The sequence below is a fragment of the Habropoda laboriosa genome, unplaced genomic scaffold, assembly GCF_001263275.1.
Source record: "Habropoda laboriosa isolate 0110345459 unplaced genomic scaffold, ASM126327v1 scaffold92, whole genome shotgun sequence".
In the NCBI taxonomy this organism is placed as follows: domain Eukaryota; kingdom Metazoa; phylum Arthropoda; class Insecta; order Hymenoptera; family Apidae; genus Habropoda; species Habropoda laboriosa.
In genome coordinates this window covers 3,241,872-3,256,289 of record NW_017100268.1, presented here as the reverse complement: position 1 = coordinate 3,256,289, position 14,418 = coordinate 3,241,872, and the positions used below count along the sequence as shown (strand labels likewise).

The window sequence follows — 14,418 nt, the reverse complement described above, 5'->3', positions numbered from 1 at the left end:
AAGTTTGTAGATCGTTTCGGTAGAATATTCCAACCAGAATTTCGATAGATCGAACAAATTATAAATTTCAACGGACGTGTAGATATGAAAGTGTGGTATGTGACTGTGAGTACCGTGGCCAGAGAAACCTCAAGTAGAGTTCCATGTCGCGAGTTTCTTTCGAGGCGTGTTGCGGCAATTATATGTACCAATCGCCGTTAGCGCCAAACTCTTTAATTGTGTCATTAAATAGGCGTGGAAACACTCGATCGAGGCGGCTCTAATTGATTTCAATTTTCCAGTTTGCCCCTAACCGAAAAGGAAATCTGAATTATTCCCGTTAGACGGTCGTCGAAGGACTCTTGGTCACCGTGCCAATTCGCCCAACAAATTAATCCAACGTTCCAATGAAAGAAAAAAAAAAAGAATTACACAGTAAATCACTGGCAAAGACAATTTATCGGCTTCCAAGTTAATAATTTCTCTGAATTTAACTACAATTCGTAAAATAGGAAAAAATCATCTTCGACAGCTTGGAGTAATTTCATTAAAACAGAGCTAACTTTTCTTGCTCGATACTGTATCAGCTTCTAATAATACTGAAATTACAGTTATTAAACGTCTAACCTCGGATCAACGCAACTGGCCTACCTACTTCCTTTTTAATATAATAACCTTTCGTGTGCTAAAACTTGTAACGATAGTAGTTTACCCAGCTATTAATCCACGTCGAGGATCGGGGTAATTCTACGAACAGGAAAAAAGTCGTTGGAGTCAATAAGAACGTAATTAAACGTATATTCCTGATTGAAGGTTGTTGTTAGACCGTCTACACACCGAGATCCCTCTCTGTATTCTTAAAACAAATTGATCTCCGCAACGAAACGCGATCAAGGCCATCACGATGCCTGGAATGCAGCCAAGTTTATAGCAGATACGTCTATTACCGATATATTGTGTAATTCGTCGAGTACTTGCCGCGACGCGGTGGATGCAACTCCATGCAAATTGCGTTACGATCGTCACGAGATCGTACCTATGTTTGTCAATCGTTTCCCTTCCCAGCTGCGATCGCATTCTTAGCTGAACGATCTGATTTTGCACGCGGACTATACCGTGGCTGATACTTCACGTGACACACGCGTGAAAAACGCCGTGCAGAGTTTCATTTACATTTCTCACGGGCGTGCAATTTTTTTCCCGCTTCCATGAAACTGTATCGGGAAAATGGAAAACCTAAAACGTGTGTAGTACTCACACGAGAGAGTTGGCGACCACACCGATGATTAACCACCTTTCCGGCCGTGACTCACATGAAAGTTTATGATTCGAAGTTTAACCTTGGATCGGACTATGATTAACTGTACCGACGTTTTTGATCCACGACGAACGTGAGAAAATAGAACGATCGAGAGGGAGAGCGTTACAGCGTGGAAAACGGTAGGAACGTTTGAAAATTTGTTGCTGGAAGGAGGAGGAGCTGTTTTTCGAGGTTATCTACGATGGAGACGGGTGTGTAATTTTCTTCGAAGCGATACCCTGCGGTGATTTTTTCACAGTGCTGCGAACGCGGTTAGGTTCCATTGCTGGTGTTCTCGATCGAAGGTTGATCGGCCACCTACTAGCCGGTAGCACTTTCTCGTCGGAGGAGTTGCTTCGTTAGCAAAGTGTAACACTTCGAAGATTGCGTGTAATTGTAGCAAATCGTTCGTTCCAGCCTTCACCCACTTTCTCTTTCACAGAATGGGTTTAACCCACACGATCTGGTGTAAATTACGCGGGATCGTTTGGAACTGGATTGGAGAGAATTTGCACGGTGTTCGTGTGGGATGGATTGAATTGTGAGTTGGTTGCACGAAGTTCGAAGAAATTGAGGAATAGTAGTGGATTCGTAGCAAGGTCGAGAAATTCAGCGTTGCATGCCTGGGTTGTGCATGGAGCATTGCGTTAGACCACCCCATACCTGTGGATTAGAGCTGTTAGGAAAGTGCGAATATTCGGCGTGTGTGAAATATTTGCCACGGTCCGAAATTCCAGCACTTGGAATATTCAAATTATGGAAGTTATTCGAATTATTTGGGTGGAGAATTCCTATTAACAATTATCCGAGTTATTCGAATTATGAATTGTCCAAATGAAAAATTTGCATTCGAAATTATTCGATTTATCCGAATTATTTGAATTACCCAAGTTACGCAAATTATCCACATAAAGAATTCCTATTCAGAATTATCCAAAATCTTGGAATAGTTCGACTATGGAGCCTTGCAACGACCTTGAAGTGATCCAGACTAGATCTCACGATCTGGTAATTATCCAAGATTTATCTCACAACTTTGAAGTAGCTGAGAAGGAATATCCATGATTTCTTGACGAACCAAAGTAGATTTCACAGCCCCTGGGCCGTTTTATCATTTCTTCGCGGCTTTTCAATCATGACACTGCGTTTACCGAGCAATTGATTCACTCCTGTTTCTCAATTTAGGCATACCCCACCGTAAACCAATCGTCAATTTTCACAAAAACGAAGCACTCGATCTTCCTATTTGAACATTGAGCAGTAAATTGCCCGCCGCAATGCTTTAATCATCGGGGAAAGTTACCCCTTTATTTCGTTCACTGTAATTTGAACGTTCGATCGTATTCTCGTCTCTAATATCCAGCGATTTGGCGACTCTTTTAAAGACAGAGGTTGCCGGTGATCGTTAATAAGAACAATTCATAAAAGGAGTTAAATAATGGTGTTTTACACGTTTCACAGTTTTATACTCTATTTTATACCTGTTCCTGAATTGTACGATTATAAGGTACTTATCATGCGTAGTGAAATAATTTGCATAGTAAAAGGAGGCTTTACAGGTTACATTCTTTATCAATTCAATCGGTTTTATCGATAAAACTGTGTAATTGGCGGATCGGTTGGCTTAATATGAACAACTGGGTACGAAGTTACCGTGCTGTGCAACGGAAGCCATGAATTTTATTAGCATGCGCTTTGGAGTATTTCGTTCGGAGCGTATAATTATCGCACAGTGCATCTACAGCTTGATCGGTAGATGAACTATCGAAAGCTGGATCTCGAGCGAAAACAGCATTTATCTGTATGAGACGTGCATGGAACCGGTTGTGAATCTTGTTTATCAGATAGATCAATCAGAATCTCGATAACAATGTGTTACGATGCTAATTACATTTCTTTTCTCTGCCAGAATTATTATACCGAGAACTTTGTTCTTCCCATAAATGTAACGTTACTCTCCCATAGACGGTTTCCACGTGTGTTTCGTTACGATCCAGGTTTATCGTGCTCGCTAATATCGTGACTATTGAGCGGTTTAATCCGTCTGTCTGACGAGTTAAAAATCGTGACACGGTATACCTCGCAATAATTGCCCGAACTTTCACCAAATAAGAATAATATCGGTCGACGACCAATAAAATTTTGATAAGCGCATTATAGTTGCGCGCGTTCATGCACTACTTACCGTTCTCTATCTCGGGGAACTTTATTTAACCATTTTGCATGATTGTACCCGCGGCTAGCGTGCGTAAGGCAATGATCGAAGTCACGGAAGAGTATTTATAGCATTCTGACATGTAAAGAATTGCGTAGGGCGTGTGTTGCGCATATTGGGAAACTTGGAAATGTGAAAGTTTGAAAATTTGCATACTTGAAGATTGGAAAATTTGAGCATCTGGAAATTTGCATGCTTAAAGATTGAAAAATTTGTGTATTTGGAAATTTGCATACTCAGAAATTAAAAAATTTGAGTATTTGGAAATTTTAAGATTTGAAAATTTTAACATTTGAAAATCTTAACATATGAAACTTTTGATATTTGCAAATTGTAATATTTGAAAATTGGAAAATTTGCATATTTCAGATTGAGAACATTTAAACATTTCGATTCCACTCATTACTGGAAGACACTCGTCTTCGTCCGAGGTTCTACGGACCAAGCTTCTACTTATTACAGCAAAAAGTAGACTTCATCTTCGTCATAATGACCGCGGGCAAAACATTAATTTACTGTTAAGTAACACGATGACTCCTACTAATTAATTTCTACTACAGTTGTTAAGCAACTTTTTGTCCCGATGTAAATACTAGTACGTCCAATTTGTCTCATTTGATACTTCTAATTATATTAGACTCCATTACCAACGATCGCACAAGAAGCGCTAAACGTGCTATCAAGAATTCACACGTGTACTTCGCGTAAACGGAACTGTCTCTCACGAAGATCTATACCTTTTATAATTTATAGTACATATCATCGATGAAATCACATCGTTTCTATTCATGAACTCCTCGACTTCAACAACGTCTTCTCTGTTCATCGTCTAACTTACAAAAATAGCTCGCATCAAAACACTTGCTTCAACCAACAAACCGTTCCATTGATCACCAATTAATCCCTAATTCCTTACATCGTATCGATCACGTGACAGTCGTGAAACTTCATCAAGCAAACTCATTAATTTTCAATCAACCCTTCCCAGCAGAATAACATCTGCGAAAATTCGCTCGATCGGCCACGACTTTCTCGAGGCGTGTACCTAACGTATAATTGAAATGTGATTGAATTTTAATGTCCATCACGCCTTAGGTATCACGATCGCGAGTATTCGTTCCAGCGGTGGCTCTGTAATTGTAATTGGGCAACGGCTTGAATCTGTCGAGCAACATCTGAAAAAGAAGAGCGTTTACCTTATTCTTCCTTCGCTTTCCACATTCCAGGGGTGAGGATTATTTTCAAGCCTGCCTGGCCGCCTCTTATCTCGATCGTACACGCGGTATTAATGAAGTCCACGATACCCGTAATTAGTGTCACTCGTTCCACGCGAACCGGGTATCCACAATGTAGATTTTAAGGGGACCCGAGGCATGCCGGCTGTGGTCGAGTTTGATCGGTGAAAGGCCGCGTTTCTTTCGTTGAAAATATCACGAATCCCGTATTCGTTATCGAAAATTATCGTAGGAACGAGGCACGCGGCGGAACGCCCCTAAACTAAGAAGTTAACGTCACTTTGGTACGCCACCGTGGCGCACAAGCGGTGATTTTCGCCGCGAGAAAACCTGAAGTTGCTCCAATTTATCTCGATTGCTACGGATAGTCCGCTCTTGGAACCGGTTTTCCGATCGATTATTTATCGCTGCGATATCCTTTCCCTTATTGTCTCGTAAAATTAGCATTATTGCTAATTAATTACGAATCTTTTTTCTCATCTCGTCGATAATTTTACTCGAAGCTCGCCGTGTGTGTAATCGAACCCGCTCGAAGAGTCTGCGCGCTCGTGTGTGCAGCGTGGAATACGAAGCGAGCGAGTTGAATTCGAATTGAATTTACCTGGTTCCCCCGGTTCGTCGTTTATTCCGTCCGCGAAAGGGTCTCCTAGGTTTCACCGTTTCTTCGGCGTGGATGGATTATTAGAAAACCGGATATGGTCCGAGGGAGATAAAGCTGATTTACGACGAACTTGGGTACGCGCGTTTCGCTTAGGCCGATGATAATTTCTCAGGTCGCCCCGCGTGCTGCCACGGTTTTAACTACCGTGGAGTAGAGCAGAGGGAGAAGTATCGTTGGAAGCGGCGTGGCGCGGACATTTTCACTCGAAACCGATTACATCCCAACGTGGGAGTTGCCGGGATAATGACATCTCTGGACATTTCAGATGCCCGATTTGGTATGACTACTGTCGACCCCCGTTTCCCGTTCACCGTGCCGCCGCTACCGATTACACCTTTCAATCTCCGACAGGAAATTCCATGTTGAAGTTTCGAACACCGACCGGAATTCCAACGGATCTAACTTCGCTGGAGAATGAGCCAAGTCGTGATTGTGTTTGCGTGTCTCGGGGTATAGGAAATGCTCGAGATTAGCCAACAAGGGAACATCCCGAAGTAATGATCACCGATCTCGATGAAACTTTGGTGTATTGTAGCTTCGAAAAAAAATATTCCACGTGTAGAAATTTTTTTTAACAGAAATCGTTCGCTGTGGAGAGGTGAAAATAGAATTGAAAGTTATACTAATAATAGAGTAGTGCAAATTGACGAATTTTCTATTTTTCAACGGCAAATTTGAAAAATGAAATGGAAAAAGATAATAAACGAATCTGATTTTTTTCATCCATCGTTCATAAAAAAAATTAAGGGCAACCATAAACACCAAAGTGTCGTTAATATCGGTGATTGTCCATTGGTGGACTCTCGGGTGCGATAAACATCTTCCCGCCGCTGTTTGTTTAGAACCACAAGTTAACGTGATCGAGCGGAAATTGCACGCGCGCGACGTAAAATTGGCGAACGTCGGTACCGTAAAGTGGCAAACTTTATAGCGGATTAAAAGGCGAGAGTCGACGAAATGAAATCGGGGCGTGAGTTGCATGCGGAAAGATTATCATCTCCTCTTAAATTCGTCGTTTGCCTCTTGTTTATTGCGTCAGTGTGGTAGTCGTAAAATTCGCGGATCAAGCTGACCTCGAGGTATCCGAAGAGCCGCGTATCCACTTAGCGGGCTCGTGATATTTAGAAATTTGGCCGGTGTATCGGATGTACAGAACATTAACTTCGTGATAAAGTCATCGCGCGACAAATCGTGCGAAGTGGGCCTCTTAAACAATTTATGGATGGCACGATTTCGCGTTCAACCGCGTACTATGTTTCACAAGGTCGCGCGTGTGTATGCGTTAACTTGGACGCAAACGAATTTTGAAATAACGCCCTGTAACACGATAACCGATACAGCTCGGCTAAATAAAGAAAAACACGTCGAAGTGGTTGCTTCTTGAACGTTCGAAGATCGGGATCGTCGTTGCGCTGTGTTTCGAGTCGGGTAAACAAACGAAGCTGAAGAGGGAAATACCGAGTGACGCGTACACTCGCGTGCGTTTATGCGGTTAAGCGTACACGTGCGCTTTTCGTGAAAGCGAGAGGAAAATTAAGCTTGCACTTGTAGACACGATCTTAAATGGAACGGCTGCCAAGAATGTCGGTTGTTCGTTAATCTAGGCTCGCGAACGCCGTGTGTTTTCTTAATTGTCGTTCACCGTTCAGTTTATAATTATCAGCCACGTTCCTCGACGCCGGCAATGTTTCTCGAACGAGGAAGTAACTTCGGTTCGTTCGGTGAAAAGAAGAAACAGAGGATAGTAAAAATCGTGAGAAATTATGTAAAATGAAAAAAGGTATGATTTATTGTGTAGAAAAAAAGATCGTTTTATTTGCATTGATACACGTTTTCTCATTCAACGGTTCAACCACCGATAACGTATGCACGGAGGATAGATAGATAGAGAGAGAAAAAGTATCGGACGAGATTGAACGATTACTTTCTTCCCGTAATTATTCACGGTAATTATACATCTCTCTGATAATCAGTGGATTTCTCTGGTTTTTATTACCGCCTGTGCTCCTTTCACCGCGCGCCACGAGCGTAAGCGCGATTGCAGTCGTCTAGGCGTCGGATCGATACGACAAACAAGACCGCGGCGGAATGGCAGATTGCACGGAATCTCATCGATTTCCGCTTCTAGAGATATATTACATAGGGTTAGAACGCGTCGCTTTTCACTTCGATCTCTCCGCAATCAAGAAAAGTCTTTTGTCTGTTTTGGAATCTTTATTGTACCTCATTTACGCATCTTCCCTTAGCACAGTGTTTTTTTTTTAATTTTCTTTGTTTACGAGGAAGCGTTGCCGTATGGATGACGACTGTTGAGAAAAACGTGGTTCAACGAACCCCGGAAATGGTCCGAGTAATCAAGCACACGAGTTAATCACACGTCGACCAATCGAAATCTTTGCCCTTCGGGTGGTATCAGGTACGAAACAGCATTCGTGTCAATCGTTGCGGCGCTTGATCGTAGCCGCTGTCCTTCTTAATTAGCCCACCGTACAATCTATTCGTCACCGCCAGTCATGACTTCCATAAACTCTGAAACGGAGGAATTCGACGTCATTGAAAATTCACACGTCAACGAGGCTACGCTGCAAGTCTAGCGCGACACAACGTCGATTATTGAATAATCATACACCCAAGTGTATAAAATGCAAGCACACACACGCGCGATATTTCGTTAAACAGAAAAAGTTGGAGCAGTATCGTTTGTTCGCCTCGAGTGAAAACACTTCAACTGAACCTCACGGTGCACGGCAAGCTGTTAATTAATTAACCAGGACTGATGGATTCTTGGCAAGCCGTGCTCCAAGTGTTCCCTGTAATTTTCAATATGCAACACACGGCTTCCCGCGTTAGTTGTTGTTGGCGTGGCCCGGCACACTCGCGTCGGTAATTAGGATTGATTGACGTGTTAGGAAAACACTCTAGCCGGGGTGTGTTAGCCACGTACCGTCGAAGTCCAGAGTTCCCGAGCCGTCCGCGTCGATCTCCTCGATCATCATGTCCAGTTCCTGCGGCGTCAGTTTGTCGTCGAGCTCGTGAAGGATGTCGCGGAACACCGCAGTTGTTATGTAGCCGTTGCCTTCTTTGTCATACAGCCGGAACGCCTCGCGTAGCTCTTGTTGCATCGCCTCCGAATCCTCCTCCACCAAGAATCGGGCAGCCAGGGTGCAGAACTCCTCAAACTCCAATTGTCCCGAGCCTGAAATAATTCGGGGTGATTTAGACGGACTGTTTCAATTGAAGTTCGATATTTGATCGATTCTGTGGGTAGCTCTGATCTCTGGGCCACTTCACCGACGTGACGTTTGAAATAGAGCGACATTCATGAATTTACGGAGACTTGTCGTTTCTTGTTTTCGTTGCAAATGCTTTGGTATTTTATTGGAAATTCGATATTTTCACTGTTTCTCAATTGTTTTCGTTTAACCCTTTGCTCTCCAGTGCACTCCACTATGGTGACATTTAAAACGAAGTGAATTTGGTTTCTTTAAATTTCACTTTCAGAAGTTTGCAAAAGAGAATACTAAGAGTGTAAAGGGTTGAGTGTGTTGTGTCTGGAAAATTTAGGAAGGGGTTCCGTTTTCTCACCATCTTCGTCAACTTCCGTGATGATTTCCTTCAGTGTCTTTTCGCTGAGCTCGTAACCCAACATTGTTAAAATCGTCCCCACCATGTCAGTTCCGATGCTACCCTTTTTGTCGTGGTCGAAGGCGTCGAAGGCCTTTTTCAAAACTGCACAAAAATTCGCAACGTGTGAACAGAATATTTTTATACACCGAGAAAAAATTCGTAAATATTTACTCACGAGCAACTTGATCCTTGGTTAGATCATCCTGAAATTAGAAAATTTCTTACAATCTGTTGCATAAAGTATCACATTCGTCTTCAATCGACACCCAATAAGAATCCTTAAATGCCCCAACATAGTAACTCAATAAATTAACACAATAATAAAAAAATTCGTCAGCACTTGATCATCGGAATAGCCAAAAATGTGAAATTTTCTGTTACACGTTTCGGGAAATTTTTATGGATTTGGACGTTCGCCAGAAAATGCTCGCGGTGTAAAAATCGAAGGGAATTGCTGGTGTTTACGTCGAACCACTATTTATAGCAACCCACCATGTTGAAGTGACAATAAGATGTACGGTTAAGAGTCTGGTATTAACACCCTACAGCGTCGACGGTTTATCCGGGTATGCACCAGATTCTGGCTGTGGACTTCTGTTTTATGTGGACATTAGGATGATCTGCTGGCACGTGATTGACCGGGTAATATCTACGTAGAAACTCTAGCGGTTTTCAAATTCATTCGAGGACACGCCCCACTCTTTGCTTCCGCGGAAGAGGGGCTTCAATTGTGCGAAATTTCGAGGGAAACGTACTCGATTTCCTCCACTTCTGTCTCTCCTCCGTTTCATTGTGTTCATCTAGACGACACGTTTCCAAGCCGGAAGACGCTCGCCGAATTTCGCACAAGTATATCACGCCAGTTTGTTTAACTTCGCTTAATGAAACGCGAAGAAAATTCCAAGAATAACGACGAAATTGATTTAAACGTTCCTCACTTCCTCGTTCTGTTCTTTCGTAATTAAAGATTCTTCGATAACTGAATCCTTCGAAATGCAACAAATTCATTATCGAGCCGCACGATCGAGCTACTTTTTACTCATAAGTATTCCTTCCCCTGTTGCAACTCACGCCACTTTCCTGACAATTTATTATTAACAACGCGCGATTATTCAAGCCTCGCTGTAACCGAGTGTAAATACACGCCATTGGGAAACTTTCCTGTTTTTTCTTTTTTTATATAATTATTGTGAGTAATCGTTTTCACCGGATTACGGCAATTTCTGTCGGCGAATCGTTCGAATTTCGCTACGATTTCGCGTATACGGTAAACGGTACATTTCGATCGTTTGTGATTCGTATCGACGGCGGAGTTACATCACCGGTGCCCGTCATATTTATCGTGTTCGCGCGATCACGAGCGCAACAACTCGCCTCCGGGGACAGAATTGTCATTTTTTCCTTTTCGTTTCGCAAGGATCCGCCGACCTGGTGGCAATTTACGTGGAAGCTCGGTTCCGCGATTCGATCAGCAAGGATTCACAAATCAAAGGATAAAGAGGAGGGACGCGACAATAGACGAAGTTGGCTCACAGCCGGAAGTATCTCGAGACAATTCGGCGTAATAAACGCATTCGCCGTATTCTTAGGTGGCTAATTATACCATCGTAATACCCTTAGCGCACCTAACTATCGGATTCTTGGGGGACATTAGCGCCGATTCTGGCGTATTGCTCGTTTCCATTTCGCGCAACGTATTGTTAACTCCCTCACGCTGAATTCCTGCTTCCCGCGGAGATCGTGATAATGATCTTGAAGCTATATTTGCGATACCTTGAGAGCACGCACGTGTTATTATAGCAATGCGTTCAGCCGTGGCTATTAAACGTAATTCCATCGTGATAGTGTTTGCATGAAAAATAATAACTCCGACTCGGCGTTGTGTAACGCGGAGAATTCGTCAGATGGATTGATATGTACGCACGATTGAACGGTGTGGAGGGAAGTTGGATTTAATTGAAAGGCAAATAATACACTTGATTCGTGTTATTTTCTGGTTTGTTGTTTTCTTTCGAGGATAGTGATAAATCCTGCGTGCAGAGAAGTATTACGCCATCGTAGGTGAATGTCAATGACATCGAGTAATTGAACGATACAGAACTGGGATTTTTAACATATTTTGTTTCGCATTCTTTACTGATTTACAAAGAAAATGATATTTTTTTATTTCGTTAGTTTTCTAACTTTTTTAACCTGTATTAAAAATTCTTTGACACACCTGTGGACCTACTGAGGCACATTAGGTGAACATCAGCGATTTGAAAGGATCGAATAATATAGGCAAGTTGTATATTGCTATTTTTTTTTGTCTTTTTATTGCTCTTTTACTCTTACGCAGTTGCTCGAAACTTGAAACTTAATGAATACAGTATTATAATATAACAGCTTATGAATATATTATGATAGTTACGCAGGATCGTATATCTCGCTGGCAAAGAGTGAAGTTTTCAAATCACCGATATCAACACGATCTTCTAATCCTTTCTCTCTCTGTTTCTCGAGCAACGCTGGAACGATAACAAACATTTCCACCCACTGAGAAACGTCGATTTATATCCATCGATATAAATCAGTTTCTCGAAACCATGTTTCACCAGGGAAGCACCCGTGGAGCCTCCCGTTTAATTCCGGCATAGATAGAAATACATTTTAGCCGATTGTGGGTCCAAAAACGACGGACACGGCAGAAATACTTTCTCAGCTATATCCACGTTGCAGCCGTCTACCTAACAGACATCACCTACGAACCTTTAACTTCATACTTTGCCAAACGGTGCATACATCTCTTGGTAAATCGCAGCCTCCACGTGTGTAGGACAGGCGGTATCGTCGTCTGCGTGGCGGCTGACACGAGGAACGACCGCCTTGTGCCAAGGTGATAATTTAGCCTGTCATGACCTCCATGAATTCTGCAACACGAATCGAGACTTGTTCGATGTTTCGTGTACATACATACACGCGCCTAGATACTTGGATGTAACGCGAGATGATTAAATTGATCGATTTGAGTCACTATCTCGGGGGTGTCCAACTCGCAGCTCGCGGGCAGCTTGAGGCCGTAGCTTCGCCCCGCGGGCAATATGGAGCCCTAGCTTTGCCCCACGGGCCGCACGGGGCCCTACATCTGCCCGCGAGCGACGTGAGGTCCTATCTCGGCCCGTGGGCAGTGCGAGGCCTTATCTCGGCCCGTGGTACAGCATCTCTGTACTGTGTAGAGCTCAGGAGTTTGCAATCGAGACGGCACAGGGGCAAAAGTGGTACTTCACTCGCACAGCTTGAATCTTTCGCCACGCGGTGCTATATTATGATTCGATTTATCGATGCTATCGCGTTCGGCCAATAATGACAATACGTGTGTCTTATTTTTGTGATAGCGTTAGAGAACGTGGCTTTATGAGGATACTCCTGAGCTCCACACAATATCTGGGCCCGCGGGCAGCGTAAGGCCCTAAACAGTTAGTAATGGAACCTTCTCAAGATCGTAGACTTTTAACATTATTATGCGATTTTTAGCGATATTCTTCACGACTTGATTGCGCTATAAGTTTAGCGGCTCAAGATGTTTTCTCTTTACTCAATGTGGCCTAGGTAAGCTAAACGTTTGGACACCCACGATCTATACTCTACGTACCCTCGAAATCTACCGTGCCCGAACCATCAGCGTCCACTTCATCGATGATCATGTCTAATTCTTCAGGCGACAGTGCATCGTCCAGTTCGTGAAGAATATCTCTGAACACGTCGGTGGTGATATAACCGTTTCCTTCTTTGTCGTACAGGCGGAACGCTTCACGAAGCTCTTGTTGCATCGCCTCGGTGTCGGTGTCCTCCTCCATGAATCTGGAGGCCAGGCTGCAGAACTCTTCGAAGTTTATTTCACCGGAATCTGAGGAACGCGGGGAGTTGAAAAATTGTATACAGATTGAAATTTGTGAATTTTGGGTGGATGTTGGTTTACTCACTGAACGGGTCGTATTCAGCGATTATGCTTAACAATTGATCGGATGGAATTCTCATACCCATCATTCCGAGGATGGTACCGATCGTGTCGGTGGTGATGGAGCCTTTTTTGTCGGCGTCGAACGCGTCGAATCCCATTTTAAGCTCTGAAATTTCGTTGATTTTCACAGTGAAGGAAAATAATGAATTTTCATAGCATGTGAATAGTTCGGTAAACTCACGTGCAATTTGGTCCTTGCTAAGTTGAATATCATCCTAGAAAGAATAAGAAAAAATTTGTCCATGTTTATTGAGATTTTTCGTTATTTAACTGAAAATGGATCACTCGAACTTCCTAACAGCGTGTCGAGAAGATAAGATCGTAATTGTTCGTTAAATCGTCACCGATACACGTAGTTAAATCATTTTCCAATATTTCGCAAAATTTTAACGGTCCCTTTGATAATTACCATAGCTGCGGCGGTTCGGAAGTATCACAAAACACAGGTATCACAAAAGTAAACGATCGAAAGTTTACGTCTGAGCAATCGCTTCTGAACAACTTACTGTACCGATGGAAATGTCACACTGAGCCTTAGTAAACTAATTAGTAGAGCTGCACGGACGCAATCACGCATTCTTATTAGCGTCGATAGATAAGCACCAATCATCTGCCGACCCGAAGACACTATAAAAAGATTCTTAATTGGGACCCTTTCACGATACACACTTTGCGAAACGCGCTGTCTGTTGACGCAATGGATGAATGATAAACTACGTCGGCGTCTAAATCAATTGCTTTTTCTCACTATATAATTGTTTACATGTGCTTCAACAATGCTGTACACGCCTTATTAATATTCCTCTCGCAGAGCTTACCTGTCCATTCCAATTCTCAGAAAGCCAGATTTACGTTCTTTATAATCGTTTCAATCGGCGCTTTTCGATATCTCCGGTGTTACCACTTTCCATTGGGTAAATTAATTCGGCGAATCCCTCAAATTTATAATGGAAAATTCAGTTTCTTATTAGATGTTACCTTAACCTCTTATCTGGATCTATTTTCCATTAGAGAATTTCATTAAAATTAATTCAGCGAACGCCTCAAATTTACAATGAAAAATTCAGTAGCTTGTTTCTTAACTTCTTACCTGGATCCATTTTCCATTAGAGAATTTCATTGAAATTAACTCAGCGAACGCCTGAAAGTAACGAAAAATCCAATTTCCCTATTAGCTCCTCTCTCACCCTCTTACCTGGATCCATTTCTCCCTCAAAAGCCGAGTTTCTCAAGTATAGTAAAACTATTTCAAATCCAACAATTTCCATCGATCACTTCTCCTACAAAAATCAACGATACAATTTTCACTCTAATTTAGAAAAGAAAAATGCGTATACCGGAGAAACAAAGTTGTCAATCAACAGAACAATGCAGAAGGTAAACAGGTGTAAAAACAATGGA

General features: G+C 42.5%; 2 protein-coding genes across 2 annotated transcripts; both read right to left on the bottom strand.

The window, feature by feature from the left end:
• Positions 1-7,259: 7,259 nt before the first annotated feature.
• Positions 7,260-9,670, bottom strand: LOC108573423 (troponin C-like). The gene is made up of 5 exons (XM_017935867.1): positions 9,510-9,670; positions 9,193-9,220; positions 8,976-9,119; positions 8,335-8,586; positions 7,260-7,919 (listed from the first exon to the last, which is right to left on the bottom strand). Exons 1-5 carry the CDS (start codon positions 9,510-9,512, stop codon positions 7,885-7,887), a joined length of 462 nt encoding a protein of 153 aa, XP_017791356.1. The 5' UTR covers positions 9,513-9,670; the 3' UTR covers positions 7,260-7,884.
• Positions 9,671-11,330: 1,660 nt separating this feature from the next.
• Positions 11,331-13,582, bottom strand: LOC108573427 (troponin C-like). Its single transcript, XM_017935872.1, has 5 exons — positions 13,427-13,582; positions 13,199-13,232; positions 12,980-13,123; positions 12,649-12,903; positions 11,331-11,926 (listed from the first exon to the last, which is right to left on the bottom strand). Exons 1-5 carry the CDS (start codon positions 13,427-13,429, stop codon positions 11,901-11,903), a joined length of 462 nt encoding a protein of 153 aa, XP_017791361.1. The 5' UTR covers positions 13,430-13,582; the 3' UTR covers positions 11,331-11,900.
• Positions 13,583-14,418: the final 836 nt, after the last annotated feature.

Excerpts from the sequence above, each read along its gene's own strand:
- LOC108573423 (XM_017935867.1), bottom strand. Across the intron at positions 9,120-9,192 it reads AACCAAGGATCAAGTTGCTC|TTTTGAAAAAGGCCTTCGAC; the intron begins GTGAGTAAATAT and ends ATTTTTGTGCAG. Across the intron at positions 7,920-8,334 it reads GGGAACTCTGGACTTCGACG|AGTTTATGGAAGTCATGACT; the intron begins GTACGTGGCTAA and ends CCTCCGTTTCAG.
- LOC108573427 (XM_017935872.1), bottom strand. Across the intron at positions 13,124-13,198 it reads TAGCAAGGACCAAATTGCAC|AGCTTAAAATGGGATTCGAC; the intron begins GTGAGTTTACCG and ends ACGAAATTTCAG. Across the intron at positions 11,927-12,648 it reads GGGCACGGTAGATTTCGAGG|AATTCATGGAGGTCATGACA; the intron begins GTACGTAGAGTA and ends TTCGTGTTGCAG.